General features: G+C 31.5%; 1 protein-coding gene across 1 annotated transcript in view; it reads right to left on the reverse strand.

Annotated features, from left to right (window-relative positions):
• Positions 1-26,901, reverse strand: part of LOC129229558 (E3 ubiquitin-protein ligase RMND5A-like) — a 36,704-nt gene extending 9,803 nt beyond the window's left edge. Inside the window, 9 exon segments of the mRNA XM_054863884.1 lie at positions 841-995; positions 1,088-1,190; positions 5,981-6,045; positions 6,047-6,147; positions 9,884-10,053; positions 13,858-13,958; positions 20,436-20,573; positions 24,038-24,174; positions 26,619-26,901. Coding sequence (XP_054719859.1) covers positions 841-995; positions 1,088-1,190; positions 5,981-6,045; positions 6,047-6,147; positions 9,884-10,053; positions 13,858-13,958; positions 20,436-20,573; positions 24,038-24,174; positions 26,619-26,754 — 1,106 coding nt within the window. The 5' untranslated portion in view covers positions 26,755-26,901.
• Between the last annotated feature and the right edge of the window lie 262 nt (positions 26,902-27,163).

Here is a 27,163-nt window from a genome sequence, read left to right on the forward strand (position 1 = left end):
CCATAGAGAAATATTTTTCATTTTTCTCCATAACCACGACTATCTTCTCTGTAACATTTTCAAATTTTTGGAAGGAAAAAAAATTGACTTCTAGCATTATCAATGTTTTAGTTTTAAAGATTTGAGCTTTCTCAGTAAGCAATAATGCTAAAATATTTCTGAAATGGAAGCAAAATTAGGAATTTTCTTGATATTTCAAAAAAAAAAAAAAAAAACAAACAAACAAACAAAAACAAAGGAGCAAACAAAACATCCGAGTTGAAATATTGTTGAACTGTTGGACCACCTCGCCTCCAAAAATTTACAAGGTGGCCTTGAGTAAAAAAGGTTGGAGACTTTTGGCAACATACCATTTGATCGGCTGTTAAATTCATGAGATAGATTTTATAACGTAATCATGCACCACAGCATGTGGTCCACATTCTAAACTAACAAACTGGTACTAAAGAAATCAACTAGATGGTGCTATTTGTAAATGAATAACTGTCAGCACTTACGAACAGAGCCAATATTTGCAAAAGTATCAAAACACAATAAAACCTTGTCCTACATGTATTTTTTGTGTGATATCTTAAAACATAGGAGAAGTAAGTGGTCCAACTTTATTATATAGCATTATTTTTGACCTCTTTTTATTTATTTATTGCCAATTATTATTTTTTTTTTTTCGTGTTTCTGAAATTTTTTTCCTAAAAAAAAAACAGAATTAAATGTATTTTATTTTTCATTATTTTGAATTAAAAAAAATAAATAAAAACAAATCTGGGAGAGTTTTAAAAAAAATTCAGGCAATGATAAAAAAGAAAGTTTTGGTAACAAAATAAAACCAGAAACCCTTACTTGTTTCCATTTGCTAGCTTATGAAGTGCATCTCTAGATATCACATGACCACAAACCAATCGCATTGGAGGATTGTTTTCAGAACTCTGTTGTCTTAAAATTGGACAGGCAAAAACAGAATGAAAATGACATTTTTTCCCGAGATCTATTTCAATCTAAAATGTAAAAATGAAAGTAAATTAGGAAAGAACACGCATCATAATAAAAAATCACTTTACAATTAGCTAAAGACAAATATTTTACTTACAGGTAATTCATCTCTTGTATTCCAAACACCTGTGACATGTCTTTGTTGCATTACTTGCTTAATATTTAATAAAGCTGGTAAGGCTATACAACCTGCATTTGTGCTACAATTAAAAAGATTTAAGATTTCAAATTGATATGTAAGTACTAATCATGATAAACAATGCTATTAAAACAATATTCAGAACTTCAGCAGACATAAAAGGGGGGGGGGGAGGACAAAGAAACATTTCAATGAATAAAATTAACTGAATACACCTAATGCTGAAAATCACTATTTCTTAATTTTTAAGATACTCAACATAGGTATTGGTTTTTTATTAATGGAAATCCAATGAATAAAGAATGGCATAAATTTACACCACTGCTAAGAAATATGCAAATAAACACACACACATATTAACTGTACAAAATATGTTAGCTTTAATAGTATACAATATATTTTCATTTTTAATTTCTGCACAAATGTTATAAATGAGGTTTGGATTTTGACGAGTTTTTTCTTTTTCTTTTGCACTTTTAGATTCTCCTTCAAAGGGTATTTTTTTAAACACTTTACCACATTTTTTTTCTTTTTTGAATCAGTTTTTATAAGTAACAAAAAATTTTCTAATCATTTTGCACTTCATATAGTAATTTTCTTTGAACAATTTCTCTTTCGTAAAATGCAAGAGATTGTATCCTTAACGATAAAAGGTTTTTGTAAAAAGAACAATGATTTCCAAACACATACACACAAAAAACTCCATGTGATTTTCAGACCACAGACATGTTCTTGCTTTTTGAAATGAGGCAGTAAAAAGCAAAGGGATGTAAGTGACAAAATTGAAAATTTGGTGATAACCAGTACAAATGGTAGATGAACCCTCTCCTCTGTCTTGGGACAAGAGATGGTACTAGTAGCCTTGGTAGTTGCTGCTATACAGCATGATTTAGAAAATATTTTCAATGAAAGCCTACGTAGACCTTATCTTTAAACGTGTTTTACTCAAACTTGAAAATGACGACTAACATCCCTTTGCTTCTCACTGCCTCATATGCCAATTTCCTTGAAAAGTGATACATATATATATAATCAGTGCATTGCTTTTGTTTAATGAAATTCAAATTCATACATATTTTTACAATGTACAAAATCCTTTTACTAAGTCATGATAATTTTGCCTGATGACTAAAAAATTTTTAAAAGTTACTTTGTATTAAAATTTTACACATCAATTCAATTGACAAACTGCAAACAAAATATAGGTGAATGGTTTAGAATTATTCTACGTATTTTTCATGAATCTAAACTATTTTACTAGTCAACATCAAAAATGCATCCGGCTCAAAAATAGTTATTTCCAAAGTATTTTTGCTTCGCTAAACATGGAAATCACCATATAAAGTTGAGATTAGTTCTAATAAGCACGAAACTGCAGTCCTCGGCTGGAATGACTGAGTTGGCGGTAGATTTCATGTATTAGCTCTAGTTTTCAAGATACAGAGCCAACTAGGATAGTGAATTCTCACTAATGCTCTTTTTTCTGGCAGATAGAAACACCTCCCATGGGACTGACAGTCTTCTGAAACTTTGACCCCAGGCTGGGATAGAAAAGCTCACTACGTGAAAACCAAATTGGACTTCAAGAAATTTAAATTCTGGGAAGTAAAATGCCAAAAATCAGCCTCTAACAGATCCACTCATTCCTGCTTTCACCCATTCTCATTCTGCTTGGAATAATGAAGAGCTTTGTGAAAGCTGTGAACAAAGACAATTTTCCAATACCTTGGAGGGAAATTTCCATGATATATTAAAGTTAAGGTTAAGGAATTTTTTAACACACATCTTTCAAATAGGCGCAATTATAAAAATGTTTTTTTTTATAAAGTTGTGAGGGGAGAAAAAAAATGCCCAGGAAGCCTTTTAAGGGTGTATTACAAGTATTTCTAAGCAGCAGAGAAGACGAGAACTAAAAAGAGTTGGTCAAACAATCTCTACGGAAGTTCTGTGACCATTGATGACTGTTGAATGATGTGTCTCTGAAACTCGATTTTGTTCACTTCTTCCAGGATATTTTCTTTAAAAACTAAAGCCATGAGCAGTGAGCCTCAGGAAAGGTTTCACCAAGATATCTTTACAATGGAACACAGATATCAGGGTCATTGAACTGTGTTAAATGCTGTTGAACTATTACAAGAGATGGCCCTTTTTTGACATACAAAAAACAATAGAAAATGAAGCGTTTACAGCAATGGGCTATGTTTTTCCGAAAATAAGCATTATTTAATAAAACAGGACCCATTTAAAAAAATTCATTCCATAGGATTTCTTTTTACTTTTTAACATTACCTTTAAATCAATGTGTAGTTTGCTGTGCATCTTTCTCCAATGGGCTTCTATGTATCTTGAAAAAAAGAGCTAATAAAAAAATCCACTACCATATTCGTTTTCCTCGACCCAAAATTAGTAGGAATTGACTATTTAAAACCAGGATGCAGACAAAAAGTTCTTTTTTGTCGACTAGTGTTATTAGTCATAACCCTCCTTGGAAATGTGACAATTTCAAAAAGGAGAAAACAGGTGAAAGAAAATTAAATGTTATAGTATAATTCACGTTTCCAAAATAGTAAACTGCCAATTATCCACAGAATAGGGTGGCACAGTAAAGGCCGATAAGTGAAATTGGTGGAGAATCCGCAAATTAAGTACAAAATGATACTAGTGCATTCAATAGCTTGAAAAAAAAATCAACAGCACTTGCATAAGTTTAAACTATAGCTAAAAACGATAACATTATATGTAAAAAACATGTGAGCATAAGTAGTAGTAGTAGTTCTAAAAATTAGCATAAGTAGTAGTAGTAGTTCTAAAAATCAGTAAGTAGTTTGAATCTAAAGCCGTAAGTAGGCTAAATCTAAAGCACTAAGTAGTTTAGTTTGAAAGCAGTAGGTAGTGCAGATCTAATACAGTAAGTAGTGCAGATCTAATAGAGTAAGTAGTGCAGATCTAAAAAGTTGTAAGTGGATTTAAAGCAGTAGAATAGATCTTAAGATCGGTTCTAAGGAGTAGTGTAGACCTAAAATCAGTAAATAGTCAAAAAAAAAAAAAAAGGATTTTGCACTTGTAAGTTAAAATTTGAATTTATCAACGTTCAGCTAATCATTGCCTTTTTTTTTAAGTGTGAAAGACTGCAGAATATGCCGAATGATTTCATTATAATGAACTACCTAATATACTCACGAAGTTTATTATGAAAAATGAGGTTTAAAGTCGGGGGTGGACTTATATATAGGGCAGAATTTCAGAAAATTCTTCCCTAATTAACGAGCGATTTTTAGAAAAAAATACTTGGAAATGTGAACATTTTTCCAATTTTAACTCTTTTAAGCAGATGATAAAGAAGTAAATACTTGCATATCCTGCTATGGTTTTACAGTCTGACTGCAAAATAAAGAGTAAATAATTAATCAATGGCTGACCACGCAAAAAGTGCAGGAATCACCGTATTCGCAAATTTTCCCAATAGTTGTTAATTTATGCTCAGTTCTAAAAAATAATGTAATATGGCTGCAGCCTAAAATTTTATTGATATTAAATCCAAAGAAAAGCAACAAGTAACAGAAATTGTAACGGCGAAATCGAGCCCTTCACAAATATCGTAGTCGAGGAAGTGAACCCTTTTTGTGCATTGGAATAAAAATCGGACGTTTTTCAACATAAAAATGTTTATTACATTTTATTTTTCTCCTTTTATAGCGTTTAAATTCAAAATTATTCCCAATTTTTTCAGAAAGTAGGAACTGAACTTATACGCGGTTTTTTCAATTTTTTCCAGATTTTCCTCCCAAAAGTAGGGGGGGGCGACTGATATGCGAGATCGACTTATACACAAGTCTATATGGTAAACACTGAAAAATATATAGTACAAGTGCGATGCAAATTATGCAATCACTAATTTTTCGGAGAAATGATACATTCAGAAAGCTTTATGAGAAAGAAGGTAATACAGTTGGCTCTCTGTTTAACGACGCTCTATTTAACGACTTTCTCTACTTAACGACGGCTTTTAATGGTCACAGATGGTCTACTGTAGGGTTAAAAGAATTCTATTCAAAGAGGCTTTCTACTTAAGGACGATTTTTCGTGTGGTCCCTTGAAAGTCGTTAAACGGAGAGCCAACTGTATTTAAAAAATATTATTTTATTTGCTGCTTTATTTTTTACTTCCTTTTACAAAAAAGGAAGTATTGTATTCGAAAAAAAATTTTACTCAAAAATCGGCTTAAATTTTCATTTTGCTCGCCTGCTCGAACGAATATTGAATTTTTTTTCAACCGGATCACACGTGGATATATGCTTAAGAATGTATAGACACCCGATGTATCCATTTTGACCATCCCTGAGTTAATTACAATGAGTTTCTCGTGACATCTGTATGTATCTTGCATAACTCAAAAACGGTGTGTGTCCTAGAAAGTAGAAATTTGGTACGTCCACTCCTAGTGGGGTCTAGTTGTGCACCTTCCCTTTTGATTACATTCAGATGTTCCAAAGGGACTCTTAATAATACAGATTCTGAACATTTACAATATAAATTTCAGGTTAAGAGAGTTGCATTTTACTTCTCATGTTTTAAAAATTTTCTTTTAAGCTACTAATAGTATGAATATTTTGGACAAAAAAAAAACATTTACATACAAGACTTTTACATAGAGAAATCCTTACAAAGATGATCACATAAAAGAGGTGATGGTGGAGGGGAGGGAGGGAGGGGGGTGTTTAAAAACAAATTTTTGGTTTAATGTAGCTCAAGTTTCAGTTTATTTTTTTTTTTTTTTTGTTGAAGTGTTGAGATTTTTCACAAATAATTAATTTGCATCACTACTTTAAACACTCGGCTTAAAATACTTACCAGACTGCTAATGGACTTTCCACTGATAAGCCTAGTAGTGCACAAGCATCTCGGGTAAAAATATCACCAGATTTCGGCCCAATGTATGGGATCTAAAAGATAACTGTACGGAGAATTTTGCACTCCTTGTCTTAAGTATAATAAACTTCCCATCAGAACCTGAATATCTGTAAATAAAAATTTATATTTTAATGAAGTCTATTTGTACACGAGTGTGTGTATGTATATATATTCAAAAAAAAAAAAAAAAAACAAGAAATAGAAAGCGCTAAATTACAAAAAACAAAGTACGGAAGGAGACAAAATGAAATACGTAAATAAGAGACTGACTACATCGTTAGGGGGAAGACCAGTCCCTTAATGTACAAGGTCCTTTATGAGGGGCTGGTCTTCCTCCTGACAACAAAATTTAAAAAAGAGCTTAGGACAATGCATTTTTTTTTTACATATTAAATTCAAGGCATGTACATACATGAGATAATTGGTTTTACCAGAAAGGGATTTCAGTTTCAGATTTTAAGGTGGAATATCCTCTACATTATTACTTTAATTTAAAATATAATCAGTATCCTGTTGTCATGTTTTGACAGGTATAAAACAGGGGTCTGTCCAGGATTTTTCACAGGGTCCGTTTTTTGTGAAAAAATTAAATAATTTTGTGAAAAATGAATAAATTTTGTGAAAAATAATTAATTTCGCAAAAAAAAAAAAAAAAAAAAGAATTTTTTTTTGTTAAAACGAAATTTTATAATTTAGAGATGGCACAAACTGCATCAATTAAACTTAAAGTTGAGTGTTTTCCTCTTCTATGTCGAGAATATCATTCTGGAGTGTTTTTTCTGATATTTTGGCGGGGGGGGGGGGGGGGGGCGCATCGCTCTCTCAAGTATCAATATTTATCTACCATTCTACATTTTGTTAAATTATACTACAAATATTTCTGTCCAGTATTTAAAATAATTGTAACAAAAAAAAATAAATAAATAAATAAAATTCAGAATAGGGTTCAGCATTTAACTTTGTGACCCAAGACACTCTTAAAAAGCACAGAATTTCGTTTTTAAAACGTATAAATTCCGTGATTTTAACAAAAATAAAAAGTTATTTTAATTGTTTACCTCTTAACAAAGCGTAATAAACATCAGAAATTCGAAAAATCGGATTCCGATAGCGGATGCAAAGAGATCGCAATTCTCAAAGTGAAGGCATCAAAAGTATAAAAACGACTTGTAAAAGAAATATTTTTGATAAAATTATTTTAAAATTGCATTTTAGAGTCCTATGATAAACATTTCATTAACATCTGTGGACACAGTTGAAGCAAAAAAATAAATAAATAAATAAATAAATAAATAAATGAAATAAACCATCTATTCAGCATTTTAATTTTTCACTCATAACAGAAAATGGAATTTTGCTTTAAAAACTTGAAATGAGAGTTCTAACAGAAATAAAGAGACTTTTCATTTATTTGCATCCTAATAAAGCGAAGTTAGCTCGAAAAAAGAACAAAATATGACCATATCAGATTTAAAGGATTGCATTTTTCAAAATGTAGACATCTAAAGAAAAAAAACGGTAATTAAAAGAGTTTATTTAAAGTTAATCATCTTTGTTAGCATCGAAAAATCAAAACCCATATAATTTTCTCCCAAAATAACAATTAAACATCGCACCGCACTGTAAAAACGCAAATATTGACAAGCTAGTAAAATGAGAATATTTTCTAATCAAGTCATTATAAAGGTTCAACGCCAGATGCTAAGTGGTGATAATTTTGAAGTTGGTAACCCTATCTGAAGCGATCATATTTTTTCCCCACCCTTACTATCCTTTTGCAGTTCTAAGTTCATTTCGCAGATATATATTATTATGGTTTATTAAATCAAGAGCGGGGAGAAAAGTGCTTACAAATGCCTTTTCAGAAAAGTTTACAACAACACCGCTGCTAATTAGCTGTGATAAAACAAACAAACAACCATTATATTTATTTGGCAGTAGCAATTATTTATCTCTTGCAGGAGCATCGCAAGAGTGCCGATTTTTTTCTTTCAAAATTAGCCGATTTTGTATAAGCTGATCCCTCTAATTTGACTTCAAAAAAGGTTCCAAAAATTATCGGTTTATACACAGAAATATGCATCGTTCAGATTTGCTCTTTCAATTAACAATTTGTGAAAGATCCAATCTTGTTTATCAGAATTTTGTGAAGGGTCCGTTTTGTTTGATCGGGATTTTGTGAAAGGTCCGTTTTGTTTGATCGGGATTTTGTGAAAGGTCCGTTTTGGTTGATCGGATTTTTGTGAAGGGTCCGTTAACGGACCCGAATATCCTCTGGCCAGACCCCTGTAAAAGTTTGTTTAATTGTTCATCACTTAGATATAAGATAAATAGTTAGAGCGACGTTAACTTTGATATCGCAAATATTTTCTTTTCCAAAGGGCATTGGCATATCAGAGAAACTACTACATCCGAAATAACTTTCAGATATGAAGTAAAACGTACACTGAATTCTCAAATTAAATATTTACACTACATTGTTTTTTCCGTATAATATTTCTCTATAAAACCTTACTCTAGCTGGTGAAACTATACCAAATGGCACTGCATAAAGGCGTTCAAAAGACATTTGCACACCGTTGCCGATCAGGCTTGCTGAGGGCCTGCATTAAACTGAGTTTAATATGCAATGATGGAAGAAAGGCACATTGCGGATTTCCAAGTGGTTCATGTCGTAAGTTTTTGGTGCCATGAATGAAGTTTTTTTTTTGTTTTTTTTTTTGCAGGCCATTGTTTGAAGACAGCTAAAAACTTAAATATTTTTTAAGTATTTCTAATGGCAATTTATTAAACAACTGAACATCAAAGTAAAATTCAGTAAAACATTTCAAAAACTGAAAAAGCATGTGAAAGGTGCATTTTTGGGGAAATGGCGCATTTCAAACAAAGAAATATAGACATAGATTTGTTATTTTCAGCCAAGAATAGATAAGCACTAGCATGACTTTGGGGTAGAGATGGTTAGCTTGCGAGGCACCCAAAGTGGATGCAAGAGGACAGTGGCGTAGCTAGACCCGACTTTTGGGGGGGGGGGTGGTTACTTCTTATATATATATATATATAAATATATATATATATATATATATATATATATATATATATATATATATATATATATATATATATATATATATATATATATACATATACACATATATACATATATACACACACACACACACACATATATATATATATATATATATATATATATATATATATATGTGTGTGTGTGTGTATAATCGCTTGGAATTTTTTCCTTTTCTTCTTTTTTTTTTCTTTCTCTTCTCTCTTCTTTTTCTCTTTTTTTTGAGACTAACTTTTCGGGGGGGGGGGGGGGTTGTCCCCAAAACCCCCCCCTTAGCTACGCCCCTGCAAGAGTACATGAAAAATATATTCTAATTCTGAAAATTTCCTCCAAGATATTTTAAATTACATGCAATCTATTAAATGTAAATGAAACTAGAGCACAATATTGCAGTGAAGGGGCAGTTACTACTGCTCCTAGGGAAATTTTATATAAAATATATTCATAATATATACTTGTTATAATTTAAAACTTTTTTATGCCAAAAAAATAAAAAAGGAGTTGTTTCCGAAAATTGTACATAGAAATATTTACATACGCCATTAAAAGTTTTATTATTATTATTTTTTTTTTTTTTATTATTTTTTTGATGGGGGAGGGGAAATTCATAATTATAAGAGGTTTTGATTTTCAGATTTGCACAGTAATAATTTTTTAGTTTGTAAAAAAAGTGAGTTATTTAACAAGAATATGCAATTTCTAAACAGAACTAATCTAACATGATGTTAAGCAAAATGTTTTACTTTTAAAATTACCTTTTTCATGTTGGGCGGCTAAGTGCTGGAAGTTTTTACGTGCGTAACCTATCGCTTCTTCTTGCTTGAACACGCCCTGCTGCAACAAATCAATAAAATGTAACCTATGAAGTCTGAACTCAAGAGAGCTGTTCTGTTCCAACAATTTCTTTCGATTTGATTGGGCCCACCTAGAATTTTAGATAAAAATCAAAAAGATATTAAGCAATGAAACAAAACAGAAACAAGTAAAATCTGCTTAATAAATGGGATGCACACTCATATTTTCAGGTAAAAACAGGATGTTTGGTAGCATTAGACAAACTGAATAATGGGAATCATTTTTTTTAGTGTATTATTTTTCTAGAATGCAGTATTCAGAAATGTACAGCATGCACTACATCAACAATAAGTTTCATAAGCATTAAAATTAGTGAAATGGTCATTCTGATCCCAAGCAAATTTTTTGTTTTGCTAACTGTTCCTCTAAATTTTCATAAAAAGTTTAATCATACCTTAGCTTTTTCTAAATCATTGTGCTGCATTATAATATAAAGTTTTCAAGAAAATAATCTTTTTTTTAAAACTCAAACTAAAGAGTTAACACTAGAATAGCAAGAGGGGAAATTTGGACCCCAATCAAACATTTTTTTGCTAACTGCTCCTCTGTATTTTCATAAAATACTTAATCTTTCCTTGACTTTCCCTAAATAATAATGCTGTTTAATAACATAAAGCTTTCAAAAATATTGAATTTTTTTTAAGTCCAAACAAAAGGGTTACACCTTACAGTGTGGACAGGTATCATTTTGACCCTTTTGAGAAAAAAAGAATTGGAAGCATAGCAGAATCTAAAAAATGCTTCGTAGAATATTGTATGGCAAAAACTTAAAGCATTTATAATGTTTTATCACATAAAAGAGAACAATAGTTGGTAGCTTCTGAAATGCAAATGAAACAGCGCTGGTTGCTTAAAGGATTTTTAAACATTTTTTAAATGCTTCATTATATCTCTGCATCCTTTAAATAAACTATATTTATTCTTAATATGCTTATTTTTAACTAATTTTTACAAATGTACAACATTATGTAGGGAACTATGCAGATTTCTTCTTAGGGGTCAAAATGACCCACGCTGTATTTCTAGGTATACGAAGATCGCTATAATTCTGGTGTTATACCTAGAAGTGTGGGTAAGTATCATTCTGACCCCTTTGAGAACAAAGTAATGAAAATGTAGTTATAGATGCTGAAACAGAGCAGAAACTCAAAAATGCTTCTTGGAACATATCATTTAAACATTCATGATGTTTTTGTACATAAAAGGGAACATTAGCTGCTAGTTTCTGAAATGCAACTGAAACAGGGCTGGTTATTCTAAGGGCATTTTAAACCCTTTTGTTAAATACTTCATTGCATATCCTTAAAATCCCTGAATCCTTTAAAGTAGAGTGTAATTATTATGATTAAGTATATTTTTAACTTATTTTTACAAATGACACAACTTTGTTAAACATGATGTAGGGAACCATGCAGATTTCTTTTTCAAGGGTTAAAATGACCCTCAACATATTTCTAGGAATATAAAGACTGCCATAATTCTAGTATTAAATCTCATGGAACTAAATAATAATAATAAATAAATAAAGAAGTTAAAAATATCTATACAATTTACAAACATAACAAGTACCCAATAAGTTTTCAAAATAGGAACAATTGAAAAGGAATTGATGGCAAATGCATTTAAATGAAAAATAATCCAATAAGCTTTGTGCTAAAATATGGTTGAAATGAAAAATCAATGGAAATAAAGCACAAATTATCAAGAAAATGCAGTATTTTGCATTTTGTTTTAGCTATATGCTGTATTTTCTTAATAATTTGTGGTTTATTTGTGTCGGTCTTTCATTTCAGTCACAAGTACATTTATTATTCAACACAGTGCCAAATTTTTCAAAAGACAGAGTAGGAACATATCAAACTGCAATTTTCAGCGATGCAATTTAAACATAAATATTTTGGAATATAGACAGAGTAAAATGGATCAAGGTAACTAAATCACGTAAAACTGTCTCAGACAAACATTTAGCTATGTCTTTAAAAAGTTTGGCCTTAAAAAAAAAAAAAAATTTAAACTATATTTTTATCAAAACTATTATTTCTCATTAAAACTATTTGAAAATACAAAGAAAAATTATTTTTAAATTTTGAAGTTATCAGGTGTCAGATTGGAAAAAATTTGTATAAAAAATGCACTCCAAATGTTGCAGTTCTTTAATTTTTTCACTAGCAGTGACACATTTGGTTTCCCTGTTTTTACAGGAGTGATATATCACCCAATTGCTATTAATAAAGAAATAGTAACTTTGTTCTTACTTAAAAAGGTCTACCAGTGACTAGCAATAAAGGTTTTAGGTTCTCCCCATTGGTTTTGAAAGCAAGCAAGAACTGCACAAAGTTTTCTAATTCCATATTTCAAAATTTAAAATTTACAAGCAATAAGTAGTTAATTCATAACACACCAGGCATCTAAAACTGCATCATATTTGACAAAACATAATTATTTCAGAAAAAATGGCAAAAACAGAATGTTTACATTTGAACAAAATTTGTTTAAAACAATTAAAAACAGAAAATTGACAAAACTTCTATGCATTTGCAGCAAAGGAAGCAATTATAATCCACGTCTCAAATTTTTTATGGAAATTTAGTGCCACCAATGGCACTTTTTCTGCACTATTCATTATTGAAAAGAGAAAAACCCTCTTTTTACTAATTTTTCTAAAAACATCAAAAAGCATTTAGTTGAAGCTTTAACACAATAGGGACAAATAAAGAATTTTTTAAAAAAAATATCAGTTGTTTAAAATGCACTTTGCATTACCAATGGCACCTTTCCCACACTCCCCATCATGGAAATTAAAAAACAGTTTTCTCAGACCACCCTACTGAATAGGACACAAAATTGACAATTTTAAGGGGGGAGGGGAGATGTTTTAAAAGAGTTTTTTTTTTCTCTCTCATAAGTGACAATTCTTTGCAGCAGGCAAAAATGTAAAATTTCAGGAAAAAAAACCGGAAACATTTTACTGCAGTTTTGGGATATAAATGTTTTGTAGAGAATTCAAAAATGATAAGATCAAAAAAATAAATAAAGATCAGACATACAGTCAAGCCCCGCTTATACGTTTTTCCAGGGACTGTATGAAAAAAACGTATAGGTACACATTAATCTGTATTGGATTTTGCAGGGACCAATTCAAAAAAATATAAAAAAGAAACGTACAATTGGTGCTTCACTGTATTAATTTCAGGTTTCAGGGAAAAAAGTTTCCTTTTTGCAAGCACAATCGTTTCACAGTAAAGAGTCTCCCTCCCCCCTTACTCTAATTACTAAAACTTCTTTCATCGGAAATTTTGTTTTGACGAAAATTTGAGAGACATTTACTTCATTCAAGAGAAGGCATTAAAATTTGTTAGTCTCCCGAACAAATTGGAAGAGTTGACAATTATGGACTATGTGTTACGTTTATACTTAACTACAAAATCTAAACCTTTGGCGATAGTCAGGAAATTTGCATAAAGTTGGAGTGTTGTAAGAGTGCACATTATTACTTGAAGATTTTGCTTCTGGTAGCTTCTAATAATTCCTATAGAGAATGAGTAGGAAATTTCAGGTTGCAAACTTTATTTGAAACATTTCCTCTTTCTCTCTCTAATAACTTTTTTTTTATTTGCCCTACACAATTAAGCTACATATTTATTGATAATCAATACAAATTTTAGTTTTTAAAATAATAACAGATTTCCAGTCAATACTGATTCCAACAAATGCAACAACAATTTCAAATCTTAAGCAATTTAGGTATTATGCATCAGTCATTTATAAAAGCTTAAAAACTGGATTTTCGTTTGTTCCAAAAAAGTTTTTATTTTAAAATAAAGAAGTAAATACATACTAAAACGTTTATTTTTTTCAAAATACTTTTACATACATCAATGCAGGTTCCAAATCTCTTTTTTTCAAAGCATCTAAAATTCTATTCAGTTCTGAAAATGGTTCTCGTTTATTTTGTTCCATTTGAAGTCCTGTTTCCTATGGTGAAAAGAAAAATCCTTGTTCAAAGCAGAGTATATATAAATTTTATGCAAAACTTTTGGATTTTATTTACATTTTTAAAAAAATTTAAGCATTAAGTTTGTTTAACATTGATGCAAACAGTTTGAATGCAATCCTTCCATTAAGTAAAAAAGTTCTGATTTCTTAATTGACCTTTAAAGATTTTCTGCTCATGTATATTACTTTCTATTCCAGATAGTTTTTTAAAAACATGAGATTAAGCAACGGAAAAAATATTGAAAAATATGTTTAAAACTCAAACTTTTCAAAAAAGAAATATGAAATCATTACTTTTTCAAACAGGTAAGAGACAATATAAATACTATATATTCATACCTAAATAAAACTTAAAACTGTCTGTGAACTCAAATGAGTGCTTAAAATTTTTCTGCCGAAAAACCTGGCACTCCTACTACTCGGACTACATTTTCCTAAAACTTTCAAGGTTTTTAAGCACTTGGAAACATTTTTTTAAGTACCATAAAATGGGACGGCTTTGCCCACTGGGGTGACTTTGTCCCATTTTAATTCTAAGTATCTCCTCTTAAAAGTAGTAGATCAAGGTTTCGCTTCGATGCTCTAAGATAGTGCAATATCATCTCTGCCTTGTTTAGAATGCACTATGAAAAGGCATAATGATTCTTGGTAAGTTATTAATCAAACAGGTTATTTCATTGGCTGTAAGGCAAAACAAAGAAATTTTAGTGTGCTCTAAATTACATATGTGCTGTCCACGTGTTGAGTCAGTAAGTACCCCGCCTGTTATATTTTCCCGTTGATCTTGTAATAAGGAAGAAGCATTTTCTTTTTTTTTTCAAAACCATACACACTAGGTATAATCCTTGTGGGTAATTTCACTCCGGCTTTTATAAAAAAATTTGAGGTCACTTTGCCCACTTGATATGTACAAAAAAATGGATTCATACTTGAAAACGTATGAATGAATAATAATTACTATTAATATATGTCTATTATTATTTGTTTCAAACAATATTAGCAAAATACCATGCACATATAAAGGAAAACTGGGGCACCATCAATATGTCTCATGCACAAATGCTGTGCTCGACAAAGCATTTTGTGATATCGTTGAGCTGTGGTTATCGCTTTGGCAAAGTTGTCTATTTGGCTGAAAAGCATGGGATTCTCCGACTAACTTTGGGAAATCCCAAGGTAAAAACATTAAACAACCTGGGCAGGGGGGGGAGGGACATGCCGATCAGTGGTAGATGAAAGCGAGATAATCAAACAAATTTTCAAATGCGCTGATTAGGGCATGCCTCTATTATCAACGGATGTACGGCTCATTGCTAAAGATTACTTGTCTCAAGCTGGTAGAGAGTGTGTGAAGCTCTGGAATAATCTTCCAGGGGAAAATTGGTTTAAGTCATTTTTGAATCATCCTGAAAAAGAGCTCTCACAAAGTAAATGTCAAAATGTATCCCGATCTAGAGGTCCTGAATCTATATTTTCTTATTTCGATCATCAGTATGAATCCTTACTTACTGTCCCACCCAAAAACACCCTGAACTACGAACTACAACTGATCTGATCCCTAGAAACTGATATCAGTGATGACCCGGGTGCTAAATTAATGATATTTCGGCGTGGAGTGAAGTATCCTGAAAGCAGTATACCAAAGCAATACTGTAGCAGATGTTCCAAAGGGAGAATCTCTTTAATCTTTATTAATACTATTGCTGGTGAATTACTATTTTGCGTTATAGTGTATATAACAAAATGTTTTTCTCTTTTTCCCAATTTTCCCCTGCATGTCAATGTTTATATTTATTTCGGCATTATATATTTTGTTTTTGCATTCCTTTGCTCAATAAATATTTTTGATTAATAGATAGTATGGTTTTCTTCACCCCTGACAAAGTTGACTTTGTCCAACAAAATATGTGAAGGCAATTTCTTATGAAAAGTAAAAGTGGGCGAGGTCACCCCTTTAAGCAGGTTGACTTTGCCAAACTAGTTTTTAATTTTTTAAAAATATATCAAGTGAGCCAAAAATAAAATGCACTAGCGATCCCGATTTCTTTTGCCTTTCCCAAAAGCACAAGATGTTTATTATTGCAATATTTTTACAGCAAGAAAAAAAAAAGCTCTAAACATGATAACTGGGCAATGTTACCCTCGTTATGGTTCTTTTCATTTTTTTAAAGAAGGAATCATGCATTTTCGGGGGTCCTAAGTTATAGCTTGTTTAACTTATAGGTAAATTCTGCCCTGTTCTTATGCATTTATTTTGCTCTCTCAATTATTGTTGTGCACATGGTTCAGATATTAAATTAACTTGTTTTTCCTATTTTTTGCCATACTCTTTTAGAAGTTACCATAAATTTGGATTGTAAAGCCGGCTCTAGACTATACATGAAACATGTGATAATCAATCTTAAAAAAGTTGATTGGACAAGCTACACTACAATACTGCCGTGCTAAACACAGATGTGGTATCTGCAGTAGAACTCAAAATGAGAAATTGATGATTAAAGTTTTACAACTCGTTTCTTTGATTTATGACTTAATTAAATGCTCAACTTGCGGTAGTTGTTTCATAAATAACTTATCTAAAAACTGTAAGAGAGTATTTTTGTAAAAATCTTAATTTAAAATTAATAAATGTAGTTACGACAAATTTTCTTTTCAAAACCTTTCCATATATTAAGCTATTTGCACCGTAAGTGACAATTACTAGGCATTTTTAGGGGTATCTGCACAGATACGACAAAAGTAGCTTAGAAAAACGTGCTCAATGTATCATTAAATAATACTGAAAACACCTGCTTTCTTTGGACTTAGCTGTTTCGCTTTATTTAGTAATACAAATCTAACAGAATCTATCTTCTGAAAGATACCATTTTCAAAACTCCGGACAGTTAAAACCAGGGTTGCCAGAAGTCCCAGATTTCAAGGGACAGTCCCGTATTTTGAAAAATTTTCCCGCGTCCTGGGGAACTTCCATACGGGACGGCTAAAGTCCCGTATTCTAGCGGATAACAATATTTTACAGAACAAGACATTATTTTAAGGAAAGAAATTAAGTAAAACAAAAAATGTGAAATAATGAGCAATAAGAAAATCATGTGGCAGCAAACGCAAAAAATGTTTTCCTTTTGATTTGGTTTGTATGTTTTTGCTTTTGGCAGCAGACCATTAGGAGCCGCAGGGGTGCCCACCTGGGGGGGGGGGGGGTCATGGCGCAGACTGCGGCATTGAAATTTATAGGAGACGTTTTGAGGGGTATTTATCTCATTTTTGGTTTAAGGGACCTTTCCTTTTTTTGGGGGGGGAGGAGGGGTCTCCACAATATTGAGAGAGGTGTGTCCTAGCCCTTAGAGGAGGCACCCCTGAGGAGCCGAATGGTTGCTTCTTTGCTCATTGACTAATATTTGAAATATATCTCTGCGCATGCGTTGTCATTCGCAATGAAAACAATTTTTTATACTTTGATAGGCAACATTTTGTTAGGTTTAATGCTTTGTTGAGATTGAATTTACAGCGACGTCTCAAAAATACCCCCCCCCTCCCCATTTTTTTTCCATCTAGAATCTTGTCCTGTATTTACTGTTCTTAAATCTGGCAACCCTGGTTAAAACTGTAATCCATAACAATTTTCTGTTTTTTATATCCAAAGAAGGTGTTTTTTTTTTTTAATAATGTTTTATTTTCTAGATTCATTTTTACCGAGCATGAAGATAATTTTGGCAGCAGACGATACTTAAATAAAAATATTACTGGCCGTAGAATGAAATGCGTTTTTTTTTGCATGAAAGAATTAGTGAATATTTTACATGCATTTCATCTTTAGAATTTGCATTTTAAATAACCATTTAAATAGAAAAAGCTGAATATTTACTTTAGCAATTATTCAAAGTTGTATTAGTTTTTATTATCAACTTGTATCAACTATTCAACGGTAAACTAATTTTAATATTCTGTGTTACAATAAACTGCTACATTATTAAATTTGCTGCTTTACTAAGGTATAAAAGTCGTATCTACAAATTACTAAGGAAAAAAGTGGTAACTGCGCAGATACCACATTAAAGGCTTAGTATTTGTCACTTACGTTCAAATTGCCTTAGCAAACTAAGCAAATTTGCAGTTATGACTTTTTTCTTAAAGCTTTTTTTAATATTTCGCGTTTACAAATCGCCAAAAATTTTGAGATTTAGGTAAATTAAATTACTAACGACCACCTGGTGACAATAACTCAATTTTGATAATATGTGCAGATACCATATCTGTGCATCTGTGCTTGGCACGGCAGAATATACATCGCAGCAAAACATACTTCCCTTCTATTTTTATGTAAACAATAACATTTATAAAATAACAATAAACAGTAATATATATTTCAATAGTTAACTAATGCATTGTTATGCATAATGATTTATTTAAACATTCAATGCAATTAATTCTTTTTGACAAGGTTCTCCCTTTCAGAAAAAAAAAAAAAAAAACTTTTAAAATTGAGGGTGAAAATTTTAATCCATTTGAAAAATTCTTAGCCGGACTTCTGGACTTCACAAAAAGGAAAATTAAATTTAGAGAACTATTACAGAGTGACTTTTTGATTTTGAGAAAAATACTGTAGTGCTTATCAGAATTTAAACAATGATGCAGACAAGACGCAAGCAATGAAACAAAGTTGCAAACATTTATACATTGCTATTGAGAAACAGAGGTCACTCAATTAGACAGATGCAGCTTTTGGAGTACACAAAATCAAGATTTTAAGTAGAAAAAAACTTTGTAGCAGGGGAAAATAAACTCTCTAGCACAGAAATGTACACTAGCACCGACTTCATGTAGCTCGGGTTGGGGGGGGGGGCAGGATTACATACTCCTTTACCGTCAAAAAGGTTTAGTCCCCCCCCCCCCATTTTTGCAAGTCCGTGTCCCTGGAAATGTATACATAGTAAATTGTTTTTGATGTTTTAAGAACTTAAAAAAAGAAAAAGTAATACATTTTTATGTCTGACCCAGAAAACAAAGCTGGTCGATAGAAAACCTCAAATAATTAAAACTTGCTTTTTTTAGTTTTGGTTCCTCCACCAATATGTGGTACTGATTACTTTATACTAATTTAGTTTAAAATTTATCAAGGCAAAGAAAAAAAGAAAGAAAAAAGAAGCTAACAATGGCTGGATTTAATGCAATCAAAACCTTAAAAGACTTTTAAAAATTTCAATTGGTTCAGAATGAAATACTTTGATATCAATGTTTTAAACTCTTGTATTTAAAATACAATTAATTTTAAAATAATACATAAAAGCTTCATTTAATGTTATATACATATCAAACATATTTTACTTCTTATAACAAAAATAAAAGCATTTCAAAGAACAAAAAGGATAGGATTGAAATGCTAACGAGCACAATTACAAAATAATAGATTTCCAATTCTTGTAGAAAATTTATCATCGTCCATTGCCATTGTCTAGAACTATTTTTCTTAAACAAAATGTTTTAAGATCTATATTAATATAAACGCTATGATGCTCCACAATTCTAAAGACAGGCATGATTGCCAAAACTTTAATAAAGGCTAAGAATAACCAATGCATTTGAGTAACTCAACGTTTTCAGACTTCTGCCCAAGATTTTCCGAAACGAAAGAATTCCTATATTTCTGAAATCTAGAGCTATACTAAGTGATTTTTTAGGAGGGATACCTCAAAATCCAATATCTTTGGTAAGCCTGGTAAAAATCAAGCAAATTGCTTAAACTAACATAGATGCAATTGGATTGAATTTTTTGAATGGGAGTGGCAAAAGAATACAAGTGCTAGTCCTCAACAGAAAACACAATGTATTGAAAGTAACCATCAACACACACTTACTAATGTCTAAGTCATAGAAATGCATCATAGACAAAAATCATCAAGAGTTGCAGAAACTAATGCAATCAAATTCCGATTACATAAATAAATCGTGCTTAGCAAAGCACAATAACGATCAAAATGCTTAAACTTTATGTCTAGTGTGTTAAATCCATTGAGAAGAGATAAAATGGAGGGAGTGAAGACGTTCTTTTTTGAACCAAAGACCCCAAGTCACGTGATAAATTTTAAAGCAAAGCATTGGAAGAAATCAGGTTTCCTTCGATAGTTTCACGCAAAACCTGTCAACCATTTGTCGTTGTTGAGTCACGTGACTTGGGGTCTTGAGCCTCTGCTTTTGCTAAGCCAATGATTGGACTTGCTCCCTCCATTTACTAATTCCTATTCTAAAGTTAAATCCAGCAGTTATGATATTTAAAATAATAAAATATTGCTTTGCAAGAAAAAGTAAAATGTTTAAATTTGTTGCAGAAAATGACAAAATAACCACTTTTTAGCAGGTTATTCTTTTTCCTGCAATTTGGAGCAAAAGTATACTCTTACACAAATAAAAATTTATTTAAAGGGCAAGTGTTAGCTAATACTTTAGAAACAGAATTACCTTAATAAGCTCTTCTGCAATTTCGAGCATCCCTTGTCTGAGAAAATGTTCACTAATAACTTGATTTAAGAGCTTCACATTTTCATTTCCTTGGAACACCTCCTCATTACTTGTACTTGCAAAATCAGCTATGAAATTCTGTAATGATAAAATTTATTTTTAGCTTCATTTTATTAATTTTTTTTTTTTTTAATATTTTAATGCGAAAATACTAATTTTTCAATTAGAAAATTGTTAGTTTTTATTGGAATAGTTAAGTCAAATTACATAAGAAATACAAAAATTGATTTTAAATACAGTAGAACCTCGTTTTACGCGGGGGTTACGTTCAACGAAAATGCCGTGTAAATTAAGACTCAACATTAGTGTTAAAATAGGGGATAGGTTTTATAGGTGAAAAAAATACTTCATTCTAGTGATAAATATATATAATAAGTTTAATCTGTGCTTATTTCGATACATATGCACAACCCGCATAAAAAAAACATGAATTAACTTAGTGTTTATAAAAAGGAGATAATTTTGATATTCTTTTGGTAGTCATTAATTATTTTTCTCTGTAGTTATTTGTGCAGCATTATTGCTTCCATAATCACTTCCATCATTTCCATGACAGGATCTTCCTTCGCTAACGAATTGGAAAGATCATTTGTCATTGTCAAGGAATGACTCAAAATTATCAGCGAGAAAGCTTTTGATTGTGACTCACCAATGTCAGTATCCTCCTTGGTTTCGTTCTTCTTAGTCACTTCTAAGAGCTCTTCTTCCAGTGAGCTCTGTATTGTGTGAGTTTAATAACTTTACTTCTAGAATCAGCTCTGGAACTGATCGAAAAAAATGTCTCCAGTGGCCCAAGCTCGCTTTTTATCACATCAAACTGCAGTTTATTATGTTTTATTTGCAATTTTAGAGGCTTTGAGTTTAAAAGATTGAAAAATTTTGTCTATTTGCAATGCCTCATCCACGTAAAATCAAAATCCATCTCTATAAAATAAAATAAAGGTGTCAAATCTTAACCGCATATAATCGAATCCGAGTAAAACGAGGGTCTACTGTACCTGTCATTTTTTGAACAAAGTGTTCTTGTTTTCAAAACAAAATTGTTAGTTTAGAATGCTCAATCTATTTGCACAAATAAGACAATTTTACATATTTATTAACACTTCATTTCCAGAATTTTAAACTTAGGGTGTTCATTTTCATAAATGCGAATATAAGGTAGGGCTGGGCGATACATTGCATAAAGATGGTGTACTTTTTTTCATCTCACATATTTTTCAAAATGCTGGTGTAAAGTAGAGACACCCCGATAGGAGATCACTGACCAACGAAAAATATCCTTATTTGATAATTTTTTCCTGACGATTTGGTAAATTTAGAGACAGCATTGTGACATTGTCCTTAAAAAACTTTTTTAAAAAAATAATGATGTTTAATGTCTCTTCTCATTAGATATATGTTTGTGTTCATGCTCGCATGTAATCATTTGGTAAAATTCAGAGTATCTTGCGGCAAGTTATAAAATTCCTTCTTCCCAAAAATTTTAATTTGTGTCATCTCTGGGCTGAAGTAAACAAAGATCTCCACTTTTCCCAAAACTTGCACTCACAAAAGTGCTTTTTTTTAATTCTTATTTTTAACTCTTATAGGAAAATATATTGCTTGAACAAAATTTATCACATAATCAGCCCCCGCCCCCCCCCCCCAAAAAATGCTTAAAGTGTATAATAGCGACAAAAATTGCAGGCACATATTTTGGAGCTTCAAGGCACCTCTTTTTAAATGCAAGAAGATGCAATTGCTTCCATAAGTTCACATTTTTTTACATTGAAAAAACAGGTTCATTGTAATCCCAAAACACATGTCTAATATTTATTGTTATCTTCTTTTTCTTTAACAATTTCTTGCTAGTGTTAGAATCTATTTGTAATATATGAAGTAATTTATATTTTTTCATCTTGAATATATGTTTTAGAATTTAAACAAGCAAGTATAACAAACGCTCTTAAAACCACACACACACACACACACATTGTGTTGTATCGCAATGTAAGGTTGGTGATGCATTACGATGTAGAAAGTCCTACAATAGCCAACCTTAATATAAGGAACCATTATGTACCATAACATGAAGTATCAACTTTCTAAAAAGTTTTCTTGTAACAAAACAATGATTTCTATGAGTTGCAAGCATATTTTTTTTTTTGCCATAATATACTTGAACTAATCGAAAATTCCCGTGCGAAATTGTCAGTCCTCCATCGGGCACCTCCCCAGGTGGCGGACAGGGGAATGTCTCCCAGATATGGGTAGTACCAATTAAATCAAATACCCGAGGTGAACCAAAACTGACGAAGCATTGTCTGATCCAGAGTGGGCGGATGCGCTCAGTGTCTGTGCTCAAGTGAGAGTCGGCTGATTTCTTTTGCATGCTTTCCTTAGGAAACATCAGACTTCAGCCCTTGCGGTTCCACGTTAAATTGGAGCTGCCTCGTACCTATATTGAACGACATAGAGGTAGAACCCTGTACCACTCTTTTAATTTTTTGACTCCCACCACATCTCTCAATAATGTGGTTTTTAACGAATTTTTAAATTTGGCTTTTACTAAACAAAAAGAGTACCCAGAGCTGTTGCGCAAACTGGCTCTTGAAATCATCGACAATATCCAACCAGGGGCTGTTGCTATTTATACCGATGGCAGCAAATTCAATTCAGGAAGAACTGGCACTGATGTCTATATGAGAATTAAGGACAAGTCCTACAAATACAGCTTCAGAAATCCTGATTTTAGTTCTGTTTTTTGTTTGGAACTCATTGCCATAAATGAAGCTCTGAGCCTCGCCTTGGACAATGGTATTTGTGATGTGTGGATTCTGACTGATAGCAGGAGTTCCATTCAATTCTTGAGAGACTGGCCATGTATTTATGATCAACTGGGGCAAGATATTGTTTCCAAACTGGCTACATTGTCTGAGGTAGGCTCTGTGTGCTTACAGTGGATTCCCTCTCATATTGATATGGTAATGATGTCGCTGACAGTCTTGCCGTGGAAGACAGTAACCTTTCCATTCTTCCATCATCAATTTTAAGAGTCTCAGAGGTTCATTCTATGTTTACTGACAAAATAAAATCAACTTGGAGGATTCCACCTGAACACGATTGTACACCGCAGAGCATCCTGGATTGTCCCTGAAGAAGACCTGCTCAAGACTTGCCCAAACTGCCTTATCTAGGCTAAGGTCTGGCGGTTCCATCAAGGCTTTTTCTACTTGCCTGTGCTCAGCTACTGCCTCCCTCTCATATTATTTGCAGTTCGGTGCCTCTGTGAGGCAACTGTCAGATGAGAGTAGGATTATCTTTGATCTTTTAGTGCAACATGATCTCTTGGACTTGGTCTAGGGGTCTAGACCAAGAGGATCAGCAACAACAAAAAACACTAATCAAAGCATGCAGAATTATGTCAGTTTCAGACAGCACTAGAGTAATATAGAAAACATCTGAATATTTATATCATTATTCACTGTCATCTTGTCTTTCATATTAAAAATTAAAAACAATTTGAACACATTTATAGAAAAAAAAATGTGATGAAATCTTACTTTATCTATAGCTTTTCCAACTTTGGACACAGTTCCATGCAAATCTCTGTGCTCAGTTGCCATTGCTGCCACCACATCTTTCACTTTTTTTGAACAATGAGTTAATATTTGAACCTGAGCAGGCGTTGGCTCATTACCTGAAGAAGGGTTAAAAGGTTAAAGTGAAAAACTGAAAGAGCATAAAACAAGGTTCAAACAATTTGAACAAAATTACACCCCTCCTAAAAGATTTTTAGTTTGTCCTTTGGGAGAAAAAGGAACTAAGTTTTTTTTTTTAAACAGGGAACTTTTTTATCAAAACTTTTTGAGGTCAAAAGTAGGGATTAACTGACTAATTGGTCGAAATCAGTAATCAGCAAATTTGCTTATTATTTATAATTGGTTATTTTTACCAAATAATTAGTAAAAAAATTTTTTTCTTAAAACTGATTTTAAAAATAATTTTCCTCATTATTAAAAATTGTTATTAAATGATTAAAAATAATTTATCAGCTAACTTCCAACAAATTTTTATTGATTAATCAATAAAAATTTAATTAAAGGCTACTGTAAAATATTTTTTTTTTAATTTACTTTTGTCTAAAAACAAAAAAACAATGCAGAATGAACTTATCACAGCCACCAACAGTTTAGAACTCTAGCCATCATGTCCACATTTGATTCAAAATTTTTAAATTGTCATAGTAGGGTTGAGAAAAAAAATTCATATTTTTCTTTAAAGCAAGAAGTTCTGTCCAGAACTAAACGAGCCTACTTTCACATATACCAATAGTGACTTTCTAGTATCTGATCAATATCCTTAAAATTAGCTTTAACTCTACTTCAATAGCAATAATTTCATAACAGAGCAAAAGAATGGATTTCTAATAGACATCTCCCGTTCTTCATCTGAGGTCTTAATATATATAGATACCACTGCCGAATTAATTATTGTCTCCTTTACTTCTATCCTTGCAGATTTTGATAGGTACTCAGGTAAGCTGCTTCTAACCCATCTTCCATGAGTGACAAGGCAGTGAATAATAAATAAATTCACATAAAATTAAACTAACTAATATTAATGAAGCCAATTAAATCATACTTTGAATGCAGTTGATGACATACACATAGATGGCTGGTATACCAAAAAAGTGTAGGAGTTAATTGATGTGGCCCCTGAAGTTGATTTTTTTTAAATATAAAATTGGGCTATATTACTCTGGCTTTTATACTGATTTAATAACTCTAAAAGTGTGGAATATGGAATCAAAAATCGCACAGAGGGCATTCTCAGACTTTCCTCAGTTCCATTCTTATAAAATAAGATGTGAAAAGTTCATTGAGTTGGAGTTTTAATTTTTGCTTTCATGAAATGAATCAATCCTTCCTATAAAAAACCATTTTCTAATCAATCATAATTTTTTAACACTGAAAAGTGAGGGGGCAAAGTCCCCCTTGCCCCTCCGTATGAGCCACCTATGGGTATACATTTATTAACGTGAATTTAAAGTAAAAATTCCTTGAATAAAAGATTTGTTTTTTATAACTTTCTCAGAGTAGAAACTTCAAAATTTTTGAGTTTTTCAGTTTAAACCAGTATTTAGCAGTTTAAACTAATTATTTGACACTTATCACAACAAAAACCAATTTCGGATGTCAAAATGCCAACCTTATTGCATATATACCAGCAGAATAATTCCTAGATCTTATATATAAAAAAAAAAGGTGAATGAGCAGAAAAGTGTAAACAAAATAATGCAATGAATTAAATATCTTGAATTCCTTCTTAATAAAAAGAATGAGCTGAAACAGATTTCTAGACCTTCAAAATCACAATTTTGATTACATCCTCCATTGACCTTTTAGTAGGATGGATTTGTTGAGCAGTATTGATCAGATGTCAATCAATGTGTGTGCAGAAGTTCATACTTTTTTTAGCATAACAAAAAGTGCAAAATCAATAAAGCAATTAATCAATCAGTTTGAAATCTGTTTAAATGTAAATTACTAATGTTTATTAATTAGAGAAGGTTTTGATAACTAGAATTCTTGGTAATTGTGCCAATTGTTTTCTAATTTTTTGATGATAAAACCTAGAATGTATGACATCCTTGCTGATATTGTCAGAGTAAAATGATTTCAATCCAAAATTAAACATTAAAATCCCAATTTGAAATTTTTAGCAAATTAAAATCATAAAATTCAACAATTAGGGATTAGTAAAGACTAAATTTAACTTGTCACAAATTTAAATGAAGTAAGGAACTTCTTATATTGTTACAATTTGAAATCTGACAAATTAATTTTAAAGGGAGCTAGTTTTAGTGAAATTTCTAAATTATATTTAAATGCAAGAAAACAAATTTTGACATGTAACAAAAAGAGAGAGAGAGAGAAAGAAGAAAAGAAAAGAAAAAAGGACATGAAAACTAAATGAAATAAAAGAAAAACAAGACATTAAAAGGGCAGTACTGAAATTTTTAGACTTTTAAACAATAACAGAATTTTCCAGGTCTTCACGTTCAAAATGGAAACATCAGTTCTACAAAATCTATTGGTACGAAAGGAATGTTTCAGGAAGTTTTAAAATTTTAATATTTACCCAAATTAAATTCTCTTTGAATGTTCTGCACATATTCAATAAGATCAGTTAGAGTTCTCCATACGTGGTCATTAAAAGCACCGAATTTGCTCAGGACCTTTTCAATTTCTTTTTCCACGTTTGCGCAAGCATCCATTTCAGCTGCTTAATGAATGAAAAAGAATTTCGCTGTGAATTTTAAATTAAAGGGGCATATTTCACTAAAACGAAGGATGTCAAATAGCAAGCCAAACACAAACAATCTTAAATACACAAATAAACTTGATAGACTACTAGTTACTAGTAAACAGTTTATTTTAAGATGAAGCTATAGTTGAAGTAGCTATTTACGATGGTGGGTAAGGCTCTCTAGCAACATTAATGTCTGAAATGAAACGTCAAGAAATATTAGTTAGAAAAAAGCTAAGGAAAAAACGAGCTTTTGCTACAATTGGAATTGAAAAGTAAGAAATTATCTTCGAATATAAAGCCAAAACTTGAAGAAAGCCAAACCGAAACCAGCCACTGACGTCATCAAAGAGCCAACTGTTTAACCGGTGCTTCTA

Source organism: Uloborus diversus, chromosome 9 (genome assembly GCF_026930045.1).
Source record: "Uloborus diversus isolate 005 chromosome 9, Udiv.v.3.1, whole genome shotgun sequence".
Lineage (NCBI taxonomy): Eukaryota > Metazoa > Arthropoda > Arachnida > Araneae > Uloboridae > Uloborus > Uloborus diversus.